We start from the raw sequence: 19,891 nt of genomic DNA on the forward strand, positions 1-19,891 counted from the left end.
ATAGATTCCTTCTCCAATTTCAATATCTCCCATATGATATTTATAATGTACATTTTTATTTCCTGCGTGCAGTACCTTACACTTTTCTCTATTAAATGTCATTTCTATTTCATCCTTCGCACTACCCACTGGGTTTCCCATTTTATTTGGGGGAAGTTGAAATCCCCCATTAGTATGGCTTCTCCTTTGCTACATGCATTTCTAATGTCATTGTATAACAGATTATTGTGCTCACCGTCTGAATTTGGCGGTCTATAGCATGCTCCTATTATTATGCCCTTTGAATTTTTGTCCGTTATTCTGACCCATATTGATTCAGTTTTATTTTCTTTGTCCAGGTTTAACACCTGGGCTTCAAGACTGTTTGTCCCGCCCATCGAGAAAGATTGACGCTAGCTCGAAATACAAGGGTGAAAAGATTGTGCCGAAATTATAAGACGAAATAAAAAACGAAATAAAAAACAGAAATAAAAAACTAAATACGTAAATAAATCACAAATAAATATATTTCTATTTATTTATTTAATTTTATATTTACTTATATTTTTATTTATGTGTTTATTTCGTCTTTTGTATTTATTTATTTATTTAATTCATTATTTATTTCGAATTTTATTTCGTTATTTATTTATTTATTAATTTTGGCACAAATTATCCTCCATATGCTGGGTTATGAAGAGAGACTCTCTCCGCAGGAGGGCACAGTGCTTGCACACTTCGGGAGCGCCCGCTTGAAGGGCCCTTCGGAGGGAGCAGTTTCTGTTCACTACATATGGGAACACCCCTTAAGAGACCCTCCATCCACCTCCGTCCTTCGCAGGGCGCATTTCCGTGGATTGGAGCCCTCTCCCTTCTCCTTCCCTGATCTGCTCTAATCGTCCTCTCCCTTCTCCTTCCCTGATCTGCTCTAACCGTCCTCTCCCTTCTCCTTCCCTGATCTGCTCTAATCGTCCTCTCCCTTCTCCTTCCCTGATCTGCTCTAATCGTCCTCTCCCTTCCGAGCTCCTGCTCAAAACTGCATATCCACCAATCACAGCAAGCAGGCGGGACTTTGGTCTCTCTTTTAAGCTGTCAATCATCACAACTTTCTTCTGCATTACACAAACATTAAACACGATACAAATAGTTTTGGAGGAGTAACACAACCCCTGTGTTCAATCCATTACAATACTTATATGCTCCTACTGGACTTTACTCAAGTGAGTGAATGTTTTTACTGTAAGTTAACTGCTCTCAGTCCAACTCGCTCTTAAATGTAATTATTTACTGTATTGTTTATTTTGTTCAGTTTGTATTTGATCTTACTGTCTACTGATTTTACTGTACTTTATAACTGCTCTTATCTGTAATGTGATATTCTGTAATGTGATCATTTGTAATGTGATACTTGTACTGTAATACTCTGTAACATTTTTAAGTCGCCCTGCTAAGAATAAATAATAATTCTAAGTCATGTAAACACAGAAAATGATCGTTTTCAGAAAAACAATGTTCTGATTCTGTTTTCCTAATAGTCCCTTCATTTGTTTTCTGAAGAGTTGATCTGATGTTACCGTAGTGAATGTGTGTCGGTGTATAATTGTTTAATTACCCAGCCAGGTTTAACACGTTAATTGATTCCGGTGAGTATAAAGGTGCTCGCTACGGGTTTATCGGGATGCACCTGCAGTGTTTGATTATGTGCTGAAGAGTTTACAATTGGGGTGGCGCGCAGTGTTCAGACAGCGCTTTCGCTCGCTTTGATTTTGCTTGTGCAGCTCCACTGCGCTTTTGGATGGAACTGGCCAGATCAGCAGGACTATAACGCAGCGCCGTACCAGCAGTCTCCTGGAGCGCAGTCGTTTTCTACGCTGAGAGCGGTATTTCAGGCGAAGCCCACCCCTCGTTCCGTGGAGAGAGCTGACCTGTCGCTCTCAAGTTTGGTCACTCTGGACTGCAGGAAAGACGCCATGGTCGTGACGGTGAACCGGGACTTGTTCGGGATCGGCTACCTGGTGAACAGCGCCGACTTGAGCGTGGGGTCCGCGGGCTGCTTGGCCACCTCCTCCGACAGCGTCGCCAGCATGGTTTTGTTCAGCATCCAGCTCCAGGATTGCGGCAGCTCTTTCCAGTTAACCCTGCGTGTCGATCGCATTTGTTAGTGCAGTAGCCAGTAGAGTAAACTGTTCTTGAGTAGTTAGCTCAGCTTTCCTTGCTGCTTGCACTTCAGAGTGAAGTTCTTGTGTACAGTAGAATTCCAGTGTTTTGATCAGTGATCTTTAGAGGTGCTGGTATGTGGAACCTGTTAAACTATTTTGTGCATTAATTGGGTCTCTAGAGCAACTTGCATTCTATAATTTGTCTTCTGTTGCCTATTAAATTAGACCAACACTAATTTACCTCTTTGCATTTCTATAAGATTTTGCAATGAGGTGCATGACATGGGGATTCACAACGTAGTGACCGGCTGGAGCTTGTAGTCCAAGTATCAGTTTCCTTTTGCTATTCATGTTACTCAAATGTATTAAACTGTTTGAACAAATGGTCAATTCCTTGTGTACCTTCAGGGGTTAAAGCACAAGACCTCTTCACTCTTTTGTAATCCAGCATTGAAGGGTCACTTCCACTTCTCTGCCTAAGTATTCCCAGACTTCCTGAGCTACACAAACCATCTCTATTACAAGCCTGCCAGCATTGGCATCATCACCACGGTTAATATGGCTGACATTCTCCTTGAATGCTGATACCCGATGTACTGTACTGCACAGACAAGGACCTGAGGGGCTGGATCTGTAAACTTCAAGCTAAATTCCTTTGCTGCTGCTCATTCGCTTGTACCAGGGTTCAAGCCTCTGCTGTAATAGATTTAACCAAATTCTATTGAAGGAAGCGAACATGTTTGACTTAATTTAACAAATGCTTTTCTTTCTGTGCTGATTGGGTGCCTTCATTTTAAATTCAGTTTCTCTCTCCCCACCCCCCCCAGCTTGTGATGTCTTGTTTCATTGGTTATGCATGCTATCATTTACAAGGGTTATTTCTTTTCAGGAGGTGGAATGTCAGCAGCAGCCCCATAAAGCCAACCTGGGTGCCCTTCACTTCAACAGCCTCTACAGAGCAAATCCTGGACTTCTCCTTGCTGCTCATGAGTGGTATGAAGGAATGGGCTGGGTATAGGGAGTGGGGTTTAATCGGAATCTGGCAACTGTCTTTGAACATGAAGACCAGTTTCTCTTGTATTGGATGCTGAAGCTTTTATCTTCAAATGGTCTTTATCCTCCCCTCCCATAGTTAACTGAGGGATGCTGTGTGATTTCCAACAATGTGTTCAGCTATTATTACAATAATGGGTATTATTGGCCAAATTAAATTCTTGTTGCTACCTGAGTATCATGACAACTGCCAGTGTAAGGGGGTGAGTTTAGAAGAGAAATGAATATAAAATCCCCCTATTGTAACTTGTATTGTGTGATTCCTATGATGCATATTTAAACATATGGAATTGAGAGCATTCTCTTTCAGAAGAGCCACAAAATGTATTCAAACAATGGAACAAAATTGCACCTGGAAGCATTAGTATTCACTTGTGTGGGGATCATTAAGATAACACTGTGTAACAATTTATTTAATTTTTTTTTTGTTCCTGGGTAGTAAGTGTTATTTCCTAATTGCTTATGCCTCGAAAGTATAGAAAATGGCTATTATTCCCCATAAACTTTGCTTTTGTGACCAGGACAGTGATATTTCAAAATATCACTATTTCCAATGGGAAAATGGGCAAATGTGTGTCTTTTCGTTCACATAAAGTCATAAAGTAAATACAGTAATTGTAAATCTCGAAAAACTACTCACTTCTAAATCTTTTGTAGTCATTTTTGTATTACTTTAGTATAAACAAATGTTAATTTGGATTCATATGTTGTTTTTTTCTGACTATGTGAACAAAGAGACACACATTTGCCCGTTTTCCCATTGGAAATAGTGATATTTTGAAATATCACTGTCCTGGTCATAAAAGCAAAGTTTGTGGGGAATAATAGCCATTTTCTATACTTTTGAGGCATAAGCAATTAGGATTTGTATTTCTCTAGCTCTCCCCGGACCCCACGCTTTCCTCCTGGCGATACAGGTGTGTCCAAAACAATGGAAAGTCACTAACAGAGATAAAGTCCAGCTGATTTTTGGTGAGAGCGTTAAGCAACACAATGATTCTTTTAGCATGTCAATTAAGACTGTGCCTGCAAGCTGTATTGAATTGACTAGAAGTTTGCAGCACATTATGAATGCAATGCAACTCCATGCTTCTTTTCTCAGATGGAGGGTTCAGGTTCAAGTGTTTATTAGCATCACATTGCAGCCATAACACTTAACTGATTACAGGAAATAGAAAAATAAAAAAGCAGGGCCCAGTTCACTTTACATTCTTTAATTTTATTTATTCTGGAAGTTTTGTGCAAAATAAATTTAGAAAACCATGGCTAAAATAATCCAAATCCTCAGTGAAAGAAAACCCCATCTTGGTTACCATGTTTACCATTAGCTGCACACGGCGGATTTATACTTTTCGTGGGGACAGCGTGGCATTCTTTCATTAATGGGTTGTTTGAGTAGCACATAGACAGGAAATAAAATTCATGGAAATGAGGTAATAGAAAGAAATAGCCACAAACTCCTTTCCGCATCAGCCTCCATCGCTCATACAGTTGTTACCTGTCCATGCTTTTCAAAAGTGAAACACAATACTATCCCACAATGCCTGTGGGATGTCCTACAGCAGAAAAATAACGTCAGACAATGGCCTGAAGTTAAGGAACGGGCCTGGACCAGAGGCAACCACACGCGTCCAGCCTGGCCGGGGCATGAGTGGAAACGAGGCATAAATGAGATTTCATTGATTTGCTCATAATAAATACTGTAGCTTTATATTGTTATACTATTATTTATAGTGTAGGCTGTAGTGAATATCATTAATTATACGGAACTGGCAATTCCTGGCAATCAACCTTATTTTTGGTCAGCTTTCTGACTGACACATTTTTTTCTATAAAAAAATTCCCCCCCAAATATAATAATTTGATTTTATCAACATTGTCAACTAAGAGTAGTGTCCAAATAGATTAATTTTGTTTCCAAAATTTCCAATTTCCAATTAACTCCAGTGCTCCATCCAGTGGTCATTTGTGTGAATTGCAGCAGGTTTTATTATTAATTTAAGTTTGAGATTTCCAAACCACATGAGGTACAAGCAAGAAGTGTGTGTGTGTGTGTGTGTTAATATAGAATACTGTATGTAGAAAAGATGCATTTCAGTGACAATTCCAAATCCCATATCACAGACATTAGAAATATTGTATGAAAAAAGTGAGAATTCAAACTCCCATTTATAAGTTCAACATCATGTAGACCATTCGGTTACCATTTTCTTCACCCAATTTAACCTAATTTCTCCCCCCTGAAAGCTTATCTCTGCATTAGGGTGTTACACCCCAAAACTCCCTCTATAGACAGCAGGACTGTATAGGGCTGTGATTCAAATGCAACGCCTGTATACAGAAAGAACTGTGAACACCGCTGATGATAATAAAATATATAATTAATTTATGCCAGAATATTTATTTTCTCAAGTACAAATGAATCAATTACACTACTTAACTAAGTATACCCCATTACAAAAAAAAAACCTTTCTGAAATGCCAATGGTTCAGTAATAATACCCCAGGGCTACTTTAAAATGCATTCCTAATGGAATAGGCACCTCATTTTATATTTATAGTACTGATGAGTTTATGTATAATATTTATTGTTAACATTTATTGCTAACAATGGTTTAAACACTGCATTGTATATGCTTTAAAAATAACTGCAATTCTGACAATAGTCATTAATATTTTCTCTTTTGAAAATTAATTACAAAAATGAACAAAATTAACTTACTAAAAAGCTCAGTGATCCTTGTCACATTGTCTGAGCTTGGTCCACTCAAAAGTAAATATTCTTCACTTATATTTTCCACTAAGACCCGATTCAGTATTAGAATGTAATTCTGAATTCAATATAATTTCTAGTACTTCTTTCCCACAGAGCATTTCTCGCCGTTTTCCAGACATTGTTGAGATTTTGTGACTGGGTTTTGTTGTGTTTAAGTCCATCAGTAACTGGCAGATGGTGCAAGAGACCACTAAAAGGTGTTACAGACACCCAGCGTTAAAATATCAGATTATCAGCAGTTTTGTAGACTCACTAATTCAAGTTCAAAGTTCAAATTCAAAGCTCAAAATTTGCAGAACGTACCAGTATATTCATACTCCCTGGGGACCATTAATTCAATGACGTACCGGTACGTTCATACTACTGAAAGGGTTAAAGATTTCTGGCAGGGTCTGTCTCCTCAGCTCAGGCACCCACACTAGTCAGCTCTGCAATAATAAAACAGAAGCTGGCTCTTCTGAGCAAAACCAACGAAAAGTTATTTCATGCAGAACATCACTGAAATTAAGGTTCTTGTTTTGGTTTCTCTCTCACATGAATTCACTCGTGAATTACAAGGTGCCGTGACTCATAGAAACTCTTCCCACAGTCAGAGCAGCAATGCATTTTTATCATGAGTGAATTCGCTGGTGTTTTTCAAAGGACCTTGAATCACTGTAACTCTTCCCGCAGTCAGAACAGTGATACAGTTTCACTCCTGTGTGAGTTCGCTGGTGTGGTTTAAGGTGTCCTGACTGATTAAACCTCATCCCACAATCGGAACAGTGATATGGTTTCTCTCCTGTGTGAATTCGTTTGTGTACAACAAGACGTCCTGACGAACTGAAACCCTTCCCACAATCAGAACAGCGATATGGTTTCTCCTCTGTGTGAATTCGTTTGTGTACAACAAGGTATCCTGACGAACTGAAACCCTTCCCACAATCAGAACAGTGATACGGTTTCTCTCCTGTGTGAAGTCGTTTGTGTGCAACAAGGCATCTGGACAAATTGAAACCCTTCCCGCAATCAGAACAGTGATACGGTTTCACTCCTGTGTGAGTTCGCTGGTGTCTTTTAAGGTGTCCTGACTGATTAAACCTCTTCCCACAATCAGAACAGTGATATGGTTTCTCCCCTGTGTGAAGTCGTTTGTGTACAACAAGGTATCCTGACGAACTGAAAACCTTCCCGCAATCAGAGCAGCAATACGTTTTTTCTCCTGTATGAATTCGCTGGTGTATTACAAGGGTTGCTGAATGACTTAACTTCTTCCCACGGTCAGAGCAGAGATACAATTTCTTTCCTCTGCGCGTTTGCTGGAGTATTCTAAAACCTCCTGACTTGGTGACACCATTCCCATAGTCACTGCTCGCAACTGCTTTAGCTGCTCTTCTGGAATCTGGAAAATACAAACAGGAGAGAAAGTCAGACTGTTTCAAGTAGGGAATGCTGCAATTGTATCTTCCTCATTTTGTTGTTTCATAACCTTTTTCTAAATTGGGTTATTAGCAAACACAGAACTGCAGCGTAGTCTCCACTAGGAAGGTTGCAATTACAGCAGGCAGATTTCTGGAGCCATCATTAAACTTCAGCCAACAGGAAAGCCATGAGTAAAAGAATCAGGAAATGTACACATTATCATCTCTTTTGTTCCAGATTGTACCTGTTTTGTCATAAGAAATGGTTGAAAGCTATATATTGAACTTGTCTTTCAGTATGTTTAAATAGGTTTCTAGTTTATAACTAACACAAACTTCTGTAACCACAATATACAAAAAATAAAACAAAAGCAATAAATACATAAAAACACATGCAGGCAAAAACATAAGCTAATTAGACACTAAAATGCAAACTCTCACTTAACTTCCACATGAATGATACAGGGCTCCCCCCAGGAATTTTCAGTCTCCAGGATTGGCAGACTAAAGCAGCTGGGTGGCAGAATGTTATAAACCCCCCCCCCCCCCCCCCCAGTCTTGTCAAGCATCAAGCAAATAGGCACAACTGGAATGGTGCTGGGGCCAGGATTAACACAACTGTTGTTTCTAACTTGGCTTCTCTTTATGAATACATTCACAGATATCAGGAGAGTAAGCAAAAATTCATTTTAACAGCTCATTTTAAATGCCCTTGGCCGACATTTGCCAGTGTAACAATGAGAGGTATTATACTGATTTGAACGGCACTGCTGAGATAAGATAACATTTTGTTTTGACACACAAGTAATAAGTACTATTGTGTGGGTACTGAGTAATAAATACAGTCCACACAACACAGGGAGCTGCATATGAGGCCCACCATGGTAAACAGGTTGAGAACCAACTAACTGATCTTCAAACAAGGATACCTACATTAACAGGCATGCTTTCAACTGCCAAAATAAAGCAGAACATGGCCCAGACCAAACCAAAACCTGCACAATCTGCTAATCACACTTTAAAAAACAAACTGCTATAAATGCTGTTAAACACGGTTTCTATAAAGTGAGATGAGCGGCTTACGCAGGTTTTGATTTGGTCTGGGCTGATGTCTCTTAGGATATTCAGGCAATGGATATCGATGTTGACAGAATTCAATTTTTTTTAACTTATGAATTTTTAGCTTGCCTTCCGATTAATAATTTACACTTGGGATACTAAATACTTGGAATGTTAGTAAATTTTACCACTTGTTAGTTATTGTAAGCTAGGTATCCTAAACATTACGACTCATCATCCAGTCACTGTGCTCCACACATCACTTCCAACTCTTAACTGAAAGAATAATTCCAGTGTACAGACTTCCCAATCTTCAGAAAACAATAAGCTTGTATTTCCTTACATCCAATAAGTCAGACGAGTGGAGAACCCTTCAAATACAGCAATATGTCCTGTGCCAGTAACTCCATCCAAGCACAAATGAATATTCAGTGCAACTATTTTCTTATTATGTCTTTATAACCTTTAAGAATGTAAAAGGACCGAAGGATTGAGCCACTTATGATTTGTAAGTGTTGGAAAACATGGATTGAGAATTGATTAGCAGTTTGCTACGCATGTGGACTGGCAGAGCTATACTGGTGTTTTTTTCTGAAAAGAGACTAATATTGCAGATAGCAGACTGTTTGGTTCAAATTGCATGTACTGCTTACAATTGATAGAGACCTTGAGTCTACAAGCTTCTTGCCCAGCACTGACTGCAAGCTAAAAAGATAACAATGCTGTGGACCAGAAGGGGCCAGGCTTTAAGACTTTGGAATGTAAAGCATAAAGGGGCTAAAAGGCTCCCAGGGACTGGCGTTGGACCCAGAGGTTCTCAGAGAGATCGAAAGAGATAATGCCACTGGGATCAAAGGGGCAGACTTATGGACCTTTTTTCTCCAGGAGTGTGAAGAATGCACTGAGTTCAGAGGTTGTCACACTAGACTACACACACACACTAAATTAACAGAATAATGTGTTGTACCTTGACCATTGGTTAAGTGTCAGAGAAAGGGGAGGTGGACCATCTATACAGAAGGGTATTTAATGTCATGCAAACATTGTAATGAGTATTCTGTTTATCCTGTACCTGGGACCAGACTCCCTGCATATTTCAATAAACCTGGCAACTGATTGAAGAAAATGACTCTGTGCATTTTCTTGAATCTACTTAATTACCATCACTTTTTGCAAGTTACTTCAGTAAGTATAGTCTTGTTATTAATCTATATACGTATCAAACGGTATCAACGGTCAAAAACTGTATTCGCTCCCCCGCTTACAAAAACTCACTGCGTCATCTGTGTTCTTTATCGTTTACTTTCAAAACCGAATTCTAAAATAGCGTCTAGTTATAAACAAAACTACCACTTGAGGGCGCAGTGCATAGAAAAGGAGCACATACCAATCCAGAAACAGTAATAATAACTACACATATCTAAATAAACTCAAATACATGCTTTTTTTATAATCAAAATACAAAATTCTAATTTGTTAGAATTTTTTTTTATTATTATTATTCATGTCTGCTTTACTGCGGAACGGCCCTTCAGTGTGATTGTAAAACTCAGATGTACAAGACTAGCGATCCCCTTTTTATCAGCAGCGACCCAGTTCTGTTTGAGAAAGCTCGATATCCCACATGGCTCTGCGCTGCTCACGTAAATGTCACAAACGCATTAGACACCACATAAGCAAACAGACAATGCAAATCGCCTGTGTATTAATGAGAAGTCTATGTGCATGTGCAGAATGCATTTAAAATGTTATCATACTTGGAATGATTTGCTTTAATAACACTATGTAACCCATTTTTTGTTCCTGGGTAGTGAGTGTTATTTCCTAACTGCTTATGCGTCAAAAGTATAGAAAATGGCTATTATTCCCCACAAACTTTGCTTTTGTGACCAGGACAGTGATATTTCGAAATATCACTATTTCCAATGAGAAAACGGGCAAATTTGTGTCTTTTCGTTCACATAAAGTCAGAAAAAAACAACATATGAATCCAAATTAACATGTATTTATACTAAAGTAATACAAAAATGACTACAAAAGATTTAGAAGTGAGTAGTTTTTCGAGATTTACGATTATACTGTAAATCACTTTCACGAATAAGCCCCCAAATGTAGTCTCCCATCATGTTCTCATTATACTGTCCTTGGTAGCGGCGTTCAAAGTCCAGTATATCCTGGTGGAAGCACTCGCCTTGCTCTTCCGAGTACGCTCCCATGTTCTCTTGAATTTATCAAGATGAGCATCAAGGATATGGTCTTTGAGGGACATCTTACAGCCCATTGTGCCATAGTTCTTCACCACAGTCTCAACCAGCTCCACATAGTTTTCGGCCTTGTGATTGCCCAGGAAGCCCCAAACCACTGCGACAAAGCTGTTCCAAGCCGCTTTCTCCTTACTAGTGGGCTTCTTGGAATTCACTGCACTCCAGGATCTTCTTTATCTGTGGTCTGACGAAGACACCGACTTTGACCTTTGCCTCAGACAGCTTAGGGAAGAAGTCTTGAAGGGACTTGAAGGCTGCCGACTCCTTATCTAGAGCTCTGACAAATTGTTTCATAAGGCCCAATTTGATATGCAGTGGTGGCATCAGCACTTTCCGGGGGTCCACCAGTGGCTCAAACTTGACGTTGTTCCTCCCCACAGAGAACTCGGTCCGCTGTGGCCCTGCTGTCCCAAAGGCAAAGATAGCAGGGAAACTTGGTAAAACCGCCTTGGAGACCCATCAGGAATGCCACCATTTTGAAGTCTCCTATGACCTCCCAGCCGTACTCATCATACTTCAAGGCGTCCAGCAAGGTCTTGATGCTGTTGCAATCCTCTGTGAAGTGCACTGAGTGAGCCAGGGGAAGAGACGGGTACTTGTTACCATTATGGAGCAGCACAGCTTTGAGGCTCCTGGATGAGCTGTCAATGAAGAGGCGCCACTCATTCTGGTTACAGGCGATTCCGATTGCCTCGAACAGACTGGTCACATTGTGGCAGAAGCAGAGCCCATCTTGACGGGTGAAGAAGCTGGAAAAAGGTTGGCGACGCTTCCTCTGATCTGCGACTTGCACACTTTCATCCGACAAGTTCCACTGCTTGAGCCTAAACGTCAAAAGCTCGGCATTGGACTTGGTGAGACAAAGATCTCTAATCAAGTCGTTGAGGTCTTTTTGGTTGGGGTAGTATGGGTTTCTCTCCTCAGCTCCACCTCTGAAATTGTCATCTGGATCTACAACATCTTCCTCGCTCTCTGACTTGCTGCTCTCTTCTAAAGACGGCTGCTCTCTCTCCGGAGGAGTGGGTACGGGGAGCTCATGGCAGTGTGGCACCAGGGCGATGGATGAAGGAAGGTCCGGATACGTGATAGCAGGTGCATTCTTGCCAGTCCGACGTTTGGAAGGGTCCACCATGCAGAAGTAGCAGTTGCCTGAGTGGTCAGTGGGTTCCCGCCAAATTCTTGAGATAGCGAACGTCATAGCTCTCTTTTCCCCTCTGTACCATCCTACAAAAATACATTTATTTCACCCATGACTAATGTGTAAGAGATTCTTGCAACATTTTTCACATATGATATATTTTTTCAATAACATTGAAAATTGTAAAACATTTTAAAATTAAAAACTTTTTACAATTTTAAAAATTAACAAATTTTATAACAAAACTCCAAGCAACAATTGTCCATCTTACCTTCCAGAGTTTTTTTGCAGTGCTCGCAGGCGAAATGAGGTGCCCAGAGTTTGTCTTGATCCCCGACAGGCATTCCAAAACATGCCTTGTAGGCCTCACACATCTTAGCAGATGCTTCCACTGAGTACTTCTTCACTCGTCTTGATAAATTGGCCGCAGACATAGCAAAATGCGTCTGCCAGATGCTTGCAGCCTCTTAATGCCATCTCAGAAAAAATGCAGATATGTATCCACTTAGGCAGCTGGAACTAAACTGAACTGGTGGGCTTAAGGCCCTGTATTTATACTACTATTTATATTACTGGAAAGTTCTAGAAGTTACTCCAAGTTTACTCAGCACTGAATCTATCTGGAATGTTCTGGAAAATAGGTAAATTTCAAAATATCACTATCCTGGTCACAAAAGAAAGTTTGTGGGGAATAATAGCCATTTTCTATACTTTTGAGGCATAAGCAATTAGAAATAACACTTACTACCCAGGAACCAAAAAATAAATAAAACATTTGTTACACGGTGCAATAGAGGAGGTTCAAAATACCAAGGTGGCTCGCAAAAAATAGCAAACCTAAAACTTACAGGCCTACAGTGGGGAAAAAGGGACGTACTTTCCGTTGCTCAACTGGTGCAGGAGGTGGGTTCACTTCAGACAACATTGCAAGCCACCAGCACTGGGCAGGGCAGTGGGGTGCTGAGGATTGAAACGCTCTCTGAAACAGCCCAATCCAGGAGATATCCTTCAAAAGCTTTGAAGAGTCACTGATTAAAACCAAAACAACTGCAGTAATGACTGTTGACAATGTGACTTTCTTTAAGATCTTCATTCAAGTATTCCAGTGAAACTGTGTCTGTTCATTAGGAACAACATTACAGAACAATAATTTCCAATCCAAAGATGACCATTCTGTGGCAACCTGCACACACATTCAAGGTCTGTTCAACCTCATAAGTCTGTTGTTGCTAAACCAACAAAAAATAAACATGAATCTCTTCAGTTAAAAATCAAGGAAACAAACCCAGCGATTGACAGTATCTTATCTCCTTTCAATGGTCTCATCACTGTGCCACACATCAAATTTATAACAAGTTCATTATGAAGCTCATTCTGTGGTACTTAAATAAACCCGCTCATATTTCCTTCAGCTTGGGGTTGTTTGCATTTGGAAGGACAATTTCTCTCGATAAAATTAACTTGCATGCAAACGGCACTGTAAGGGAATCATTAGCAAAAGAGAGCAAGTTAAAGGACCCCATTTTTCACTTTCTGCATGTAAACATGGCCATGGTCTCACTTCAGAGGTGTTCATATTCTAATTGTTCGGATTATCTTTTACAATTCACATGTCAATGCTTTTAGTTAAAGAACAGTGCTCTTTCTTCACTTCTAAAGCAGTGGTTCACAGCCCTGGTCCTGGGGACCCCTTGTGTCTGCTGGGTTTTGTTCCAACTGAAGTGAACACTCAAGTGAACTAACAATTTGGTTAATCACATTTGTAAACTATTTTTCAGCTCTTAAGTAGTTGAAGATTTCAAGTTCTATTCAGTTTCATACAGAACCTAAAATATCCATCTCTCTAACCATTCAAAAGCTTTGATAAGGCAAATAGTTGAACTGAGTGTTTTTTGTTTAATTAGATTATAAATGGTTACTCAATAAAAAGGTTTCTACCTGCAGTGACCGGACCAAGAAGTGATTAAACAGGACTTTGTTTCCATCGACTTGCATCACAGTATAGGGCAGCAGGGCTCTGGGCTGTTCACTGGAGGGTTGTGGGTTCAATCCCAGATGGGGGACACTGCTATTGTACCCTGGAACAAGGTACTTTACCTAGCTTGCTCAAGTAAAAACCCAACAGTATAAAAAAAAAGGTAATTGTATGTAAAAAATAATGTGATATAATTGTAACGGCATCTAAGAAAATAACAGTTATCATACTGGGGGCAATGTAATTGAATGATAATGGGAGTGCGACATTAACAGGAGTGATATTAAGTAGCTAGCAGTGTAACCCACCTGCTCCCTGTCTCTCAGTCCTGCTGTGGATAATATGACACAGTAGAATCACGTCGTCACAGCTACTCAGAGTTACTCACCTGCTGGACTGCACTCTGAATGGGAGCTCCCCCCGTCTTCCTTTCCACATCCTCGCATGCCGTTGGGAGAGCTGGCTCCCACTCCAGCGCCCTGCACTCTCAGGCAGATTCTCTTCAGCACCACACTACACGCCCGCAGGCGTACAGGACCCAGCGCAGGGGGAGCTGCTTTCAAGGAAACTGGTTCTTCTGTCTGGCAGAGCTCCAATTCACTGGGTTCAGATTTAATCCCAGCACACACCTCTGGCTTGATGCCGCTGCATGGCATGATCTCACAGAGCTCCTGTTTAATGGGGAGGGAAGCCAGTGCAGATAATTGTGTAATGGGGACCACTTCAAGTTCAGGGAGCTCCTCTTTAATTGGGTCAGATTCAGTCTTCACACTATCCATGGCATCACACATGGTTCTGCTTAGTGGCTGCTGTAAGAAGAAAATGAAATGATTAAAAATGCAATCAAAGATGTTTAAAAAGAGCAGCTATCTGGGTTTTTAAAAGATGAAGTTCTCAGTCCCTGCATGTTGTCGCTGAGTAACATTCATGCAATTTTTACCCCCAGTGTTAATATCCAGACAAGTTTTTACACTTCAAAAGAAAGGAAAATAAATTAGTGGTGCCCTGATAAGATTGTCTTGGCCAATACCGAGAGCCGATTAGAGTTTTGACTTTGTGTTTTACCTCATTAGACAACAAGACACAGAGAGAACACAGACAAGCAGCAAGACAGACAAAATGCAAACTTAAATGTACTGTAGAACAGCTGATTTTGGCATCATTTAAAAAGATTGCCATTATGGAGAGCAATGACGAACCTGCTAGAGAAATGAAGTGCTTACGTGTGATAACTAATATGCATCACCTATAAATGTGGCATTGAAGTAAAGAAATGGGATCCTCAAACACCAGGTCCTTTCCAGGCTGGAGCCGGCCTGAAAACTGATTCCTCACAGAGGAGAGTCTATGCATTTTTTGATGAGGACAGCACTTAAGAAATGCATCTTTGCATGTTAACAGCACAAAGGAAAGAAGCAAAGTTTGTGGGTTTGACATCATTACCAGGTTAAGTGGCATCTACACAATACAATATATTTCATACATATCATTCTCAGCACCTCTTCTTTAATGGGACCTGGTCCTGCTGTCTGGGGGATCTCCAGTTCATTGCTCTCATCTTTAATACCAGACACCTCTGTCTTGATGCTGTCACATGGCATCTCCTGTTTCATGGGGAGGGAAGGCAATCCGGAGAAAACCAGTCTAATGGGGACCAGTTCAAGCTCAGGGAGCTCCTCTTTAATGGGGACGGATTCCATCTTCACACGATCCCTGGCATCAGACACGGGGGTTCTGCCGAGTAGCTGCAGCAAAAATAATAATGAAAAATGAGTAAAATTGATCAAATCAAAAGACAGTTAAGGGATTCACAAAATCTTACTAGCAGAGTGTCTTAGTATTGAGGAAGTGAGAACTGAACTTGTGTTGCAGGTAAAGTTAACAGAGGTTCAGCAGCAACTCTGTGCTCCCTATGTGGTGGAAGTAGTCAATATTATAAGTGGCACCACTCAAATAGCCAATCAGAATGCAGTATTTTGAACTTTAACTGGCTACCCTTTTAAACCAATCATATATTTGTATTTTACTGGTAATTTGATGAGAATACATCTCAGTGTTTTGAGAAGGGGGATTCATCTTGGTTTGTAATTTGATAAATCAATAGAGAATAATTTATAATTTACAGTGACAAATAAAATGGAAATACAAGCGGGTCAAGCGATGTTGATAGTTAAGAAAACATACTATTGTAGGAAATTATATATATACACACACACACATTATATATGCCAAGCAAAGACTACAGTACAATAACATTTACAGTTTAAAATACACACATGCATTCACTACTATCACTAAAAGGATCGCTTGTAACGCTACACTGTAACAATCAACCTTTGAGCACCAGGCCAACCCGGCACCCCCAGAATAAGAACAGGTTTCTACCAAAGACCCTTTAAGTGTATAAAGTAGATTGCAGGAAGGCAGTTTGACAGCAGTAATAGGATTGCTGGGCTCGCTGGTTGCAAACAGTTTAATTTCTGTTCCACGCACAAGAATACACACGAATGAAACACTCAATAAGCACCTAAGAAGCGCCGGTAACCCAGGAGACTAATAGACAGAGCGCAATAGGAGATGCTCTTCTTGAACCATCCAATAATAATAATAATAATAATAATAATCAATCCGCTTGATCTCCCGGCTGGTCTGCAGGGGATCCAGTAGAACACGAGAGAAAGGAAAACCAGGGATCGCGCAGCAGAGAAATGTTTTAAAACTGGTCACAAAAGCTAGTAAAAAGCATTACGCTTTCTAACTCTATGTAGTTTTACAATAAACAAGCCAACCTGAACACTTTTACATATCCCGCAGCAAACCTTCAGCCAGGAGCAACAGAGGGAAACCTCCCCGCAGGAAAAGATGCCATCCCATTGTGCATCAATGCAGGGTTTAAAAAGGGCGAGGGCCTCCAAACTCATTTAAAGGGGCAACGTTTACCCAAACCAGCACTTAAAAGGGAAACGCTAAACAGTGTCCGCGGTTTTTGCTGATGAGCGTGTCTTGTGGGGATGTCAGTAAATTGTGTTCAATCTGTGTGTGATTTTATTGGAAAGTGTTTCTTATGTAACGCCCCTCACACCCCAGTTAGTGTCTGGAGTACACAACGCCTAACTCACTGCAAGTGACGAGGCCTAGGTTCCCCAAACTTATTTAAATTATAATTTGTCTGTTAGAGAAATATGGGTACTGTTTCTTTAATGCGGTGCCTCCACCTGTGTAAGCGACATCTAAATACACATGCACCCCTTAATAGGAATTATTATCAAACACTAACCCCAGTATCCACTCACACAACACACACCAATAGAAATAAGCAAACCATTTACTCAAATACATGAGCAATAATAAGGCATTTTCAATAATAACATAAACACACAACAAAGCAAGGCTAGGTATTAAAATAAATAACATACAATCAATATTACAAATAATATACTTACTCTTAAATAAAACGCGTTGCTATGCAAAATAATTAAACTCTTGCACTACAGTGGGCGCCCCGCCCTTCACTTATTTACGTCAAATAAGCAACACAATTATACTTAAAACAAAAAACAAACAAAAAAAAAAAACGGTGTTTTGAATGCAAGCAGTACTCACGACCAGCAACGCAGTTCCGTTTCTTGCTTCCAAGGCAAGTTCGTAGAAGGACACAATAAACAAAAACTGAAAAATCTTCTTTTCCAGCGTGGCCGGAGGTACTCGGGGCTTTCTCCCGGTCACCCCGAGTGCTATCTGGGTCTCAGCAGCAGCGCCAGACCCCCGCAGAAAAGCAAATTAATAACAAACAAAAAGACTGTACCATACAATGGTGACTGTCTACAGCAAACGTTTAGTTTACTGAAATATATTAGCCTCTCATACTCTGCTAATTAAGTACAAAACATATCGTTCAGATAATATTTCTTCTACTATAACACTTCTCCTTCACTCCCTCCGTTGCGTCTGTTCCTTTTCGCTCTCTCGCACAAACCCAATCAAAATGCTAAGTCCCACCCCCAAATTCCACTACCTGTTGGCTAATTGGTTCAGTGGGGAAACCTGTCCAATAGAATTGTGTTTAGGTGTAGCAAGCTAGTGAATGTGATTCTGGTGCATTCTAACTATGTTACAAGAAATACAACATTTTTATTTAAAGGAATAGTGCAAATTTTGCAGCAAGCTACATCTATATTTACATTCTGCCTCATTTAAACCTCTGTGCACTTCCAGCTCAGCTAACACCAGCCTCGTGTGCCTCCCAAAGGTAACATTGAAAAGGAGAGGAGAAAGTGTGTGTAGTTATAATGCCTCAGATTGTGAACTCACTGTGAAGTGAGGATCACATGTAGACACTGCAGGGGTCCATATGCTACACTTTTACCTGCATCTAGAGAGCTGCTGATCTGATTGAGATGAAACTTGGTACAGCCATTCTTTATACACTTATTAAGAGTATCACAATCTGGAGCCTGTCTGCACCTCTCCTCTCATGAGTGTACCCCTCCCTCTATCCTTCTCTCCTCTCATGAGTGCACCCCTCCCTCTATCCTTCTCTCCTCTCCTCTCATGAGTGCACCCCTCCCTCTATCCTTCTCTCCTCTCCTCCTCAGTGGGGTTGCATATCCCAGTGTATACTAGAGGCTGGGTGTCTGATTGTCAGTGTTTTACCTGACTTTTCTACTCTGCTTTAAGAATTCTTCTGATCCCTGTGAAGCAGTTTGTGTGTGGTGGAAATCTGAAAATCAATTAACACTACCCCGAAATATATTTTAAGAGTTTTATTCACCCCAAGCACTTTCTCGAGAAAGGATCAGACACACAGAATGCAAAAGCTGTCTGCAAAGAGTCTGATAGCCAGTTTCTGTCAGTACACCATTCTTGTAAGCCTAAAAGCAGAACTCAGTCTCCACTGCCACAAGGGGTTTTTCAGCTTGCGGTCAGGCTGGGACGTTAGGGACATTCCAGCCTTAGTGCTGTGGTTAGATAAGTTTCATAGCTGCTAAGTTTCTCTTTACTATAAATCGAAGGTTACATGAAGTTTCATACAAGCACAAAAATACGCTCAGTATTGTTCCATTTAAACATTTCTAGCACATTCTAGCACATTCTAGCACAATTCCTCCCTTTTTGTCATTTATGACAAACCAAAATAATGAACAATAAAAAAAAACATATCCAACGTATCAATTCAGTTACGATTCAAGATACATCTTCATAAACTTCTTCATTGAGATTAAGCAAACAGCTGTTTTTGTGGACTTTAGTCCTTACATTTGAGCAAGCTGGAGGACTACATTTTTATACATTTAAGCAAGCTGAAGGATTGCATTGTTAATATTATTTAAGGCTACGTTGTCTTTATCTTCTTCACCTCCTTCAAGGGGAGCTACCCAGTCCGGGAGCGGGTCAAGACCAGGGCTGTCTCAGTCATTAGTTTGTTTCAAAGCCTGGTAATGGACCATTTGATGTGAGACAGATTTTTCTATAGCACGTACAGCTAGGCCTCGAACACATGGTATCAAACAGCATCCACAGAGAGATAACACAGTCATGGCCACAAGTGTACCAGTTACCAATGACAATAAAATTGCTTTCCATTTCCCAAACATTTGATCCATCCACCCCCACATGCCACTATCATCATAACCAGAATTGTTAGACATTTCCTTTGCTGATGTTTTCATTTTTGATAGGGCCCTTGTGACTGAGCCATCAGGGTCTGTGTTGTTAGGTATGAACGTACAGCAGTGGTCTCCAAACATCTGACACACACCTCCCCTTTCTATCAAGAGCATATCTAATGCCATTAACAAACAACATAAGCTTTCTCAGTGAATGGGGGGGGGGTGTGACCGGGTGTTTGTCCATCATTCCAGAAACAGACGTGGATTAGGTGACATGCACACATAACATGATGCATTAGTAGTAGTTTTCACTGAGTAATTTGTTGCCAGTGTCCAAAAATGGACCCTCCCATGTCCTGCGTGTCTATGTATTCGGTGGTTAGGTGGAGTGCTGGTGGTGGGAGGTTGTGGGGTGGTACTGTTGTTCATGTGGGTATGTTTTTCAGTCAAAAGGATAGGTATTACAATCAACAATGCTA

General features: G+C 40.5%; 1 protein-coding gene across 3 annotated transcripts; it reads right to left on the reverse strand.

Moving 5' to 3' along the window:
• Positions 1-5,153: 5,153 nt before the first annotated feature.
• LOC121306910 (zinc finger protein 79-like) lies at positions 5,154-17,757 on the reverse strand. 3 transcript variants are annotated; one of them, XM_041238935.1, is made up of 5 exons: positions 17,407-17,757; positions 15,303-15,548; positions 14,192-14,612; positions 13,767-13,929; positions 5,154-7,348 (listed from the first exon to the last, which is right to left on the reverse strand). In XM_041238935.1, exons 2-4 carry the CDS (start codon positions 15,501-15,503, stop codon positions 13,922-13,924), a joined length of 630 nt encoding a protein of 209 aa, XP_041094869.1. In that variant the 5' UTR covers positions 15,504-15,548; positions 17,407-17,757; the 3' UTR covers positions 5,154-7,348; positions 13,767-13,921. The 3 variants fall into 3 exon arrangements, with proteins under 3 accessions (XP_041094869.1, XP_041094867.1, XP_041094868.1); XM_041238933.1 differs by lacking the exon at positions 13,767-13,929; XM_041238934.1 differs by lacking the exons at positions 13,767-13,929; positions 17,407-17,757 and having other exon boundaries at positions 15,303-17,139.
• Between the last annotated feature and the right edge of the window lie 2,134 nt (positions 17,758-19,891).

Source organism: Polyodon spathula, chromosome 51 (assembly GCF_017654505.1).
Source record: "Polyodon spathula isolate WHYD16114869_AA chromosome 51, ASM1765450v1, whole genome shotgun sequence".
Lineage (NCBI taxonomy): Eukaryota > Metazoa > Chordata > Actinopteri > Acipenseriformes > Polyodontidae > Polyodon > Polyodon spathula.

What these genes read in the sequence shown, in the direction of transcription:
- LOC121306910 (XM_041238933.1), bottom strand. Translation starts at nt 15,503, where the DNA reads ATGGAATCCGTCCCCATTAAAGAGGAGCTCCCTGAGCTTGAACTGGTC. An exon ending in CAGGTCCCATTAAAGAAGAG is followed by an intron (nt 14,613 to 15,302) that starts GTGCTGAGAATG and finishes TTCTTCTTACAG; the next exon opens with CAGCCACTAAGCAGAACCAT. An exon ending in TTCAGAGTGCAGTCCAGCAG is followed by an intron (nt 7,349 to 14,191) that starts GTGAGTAACTCT and finishes TGTATTTTCCAG; the next exon opens with ATTCCAGAAGAGCAGCTAAA.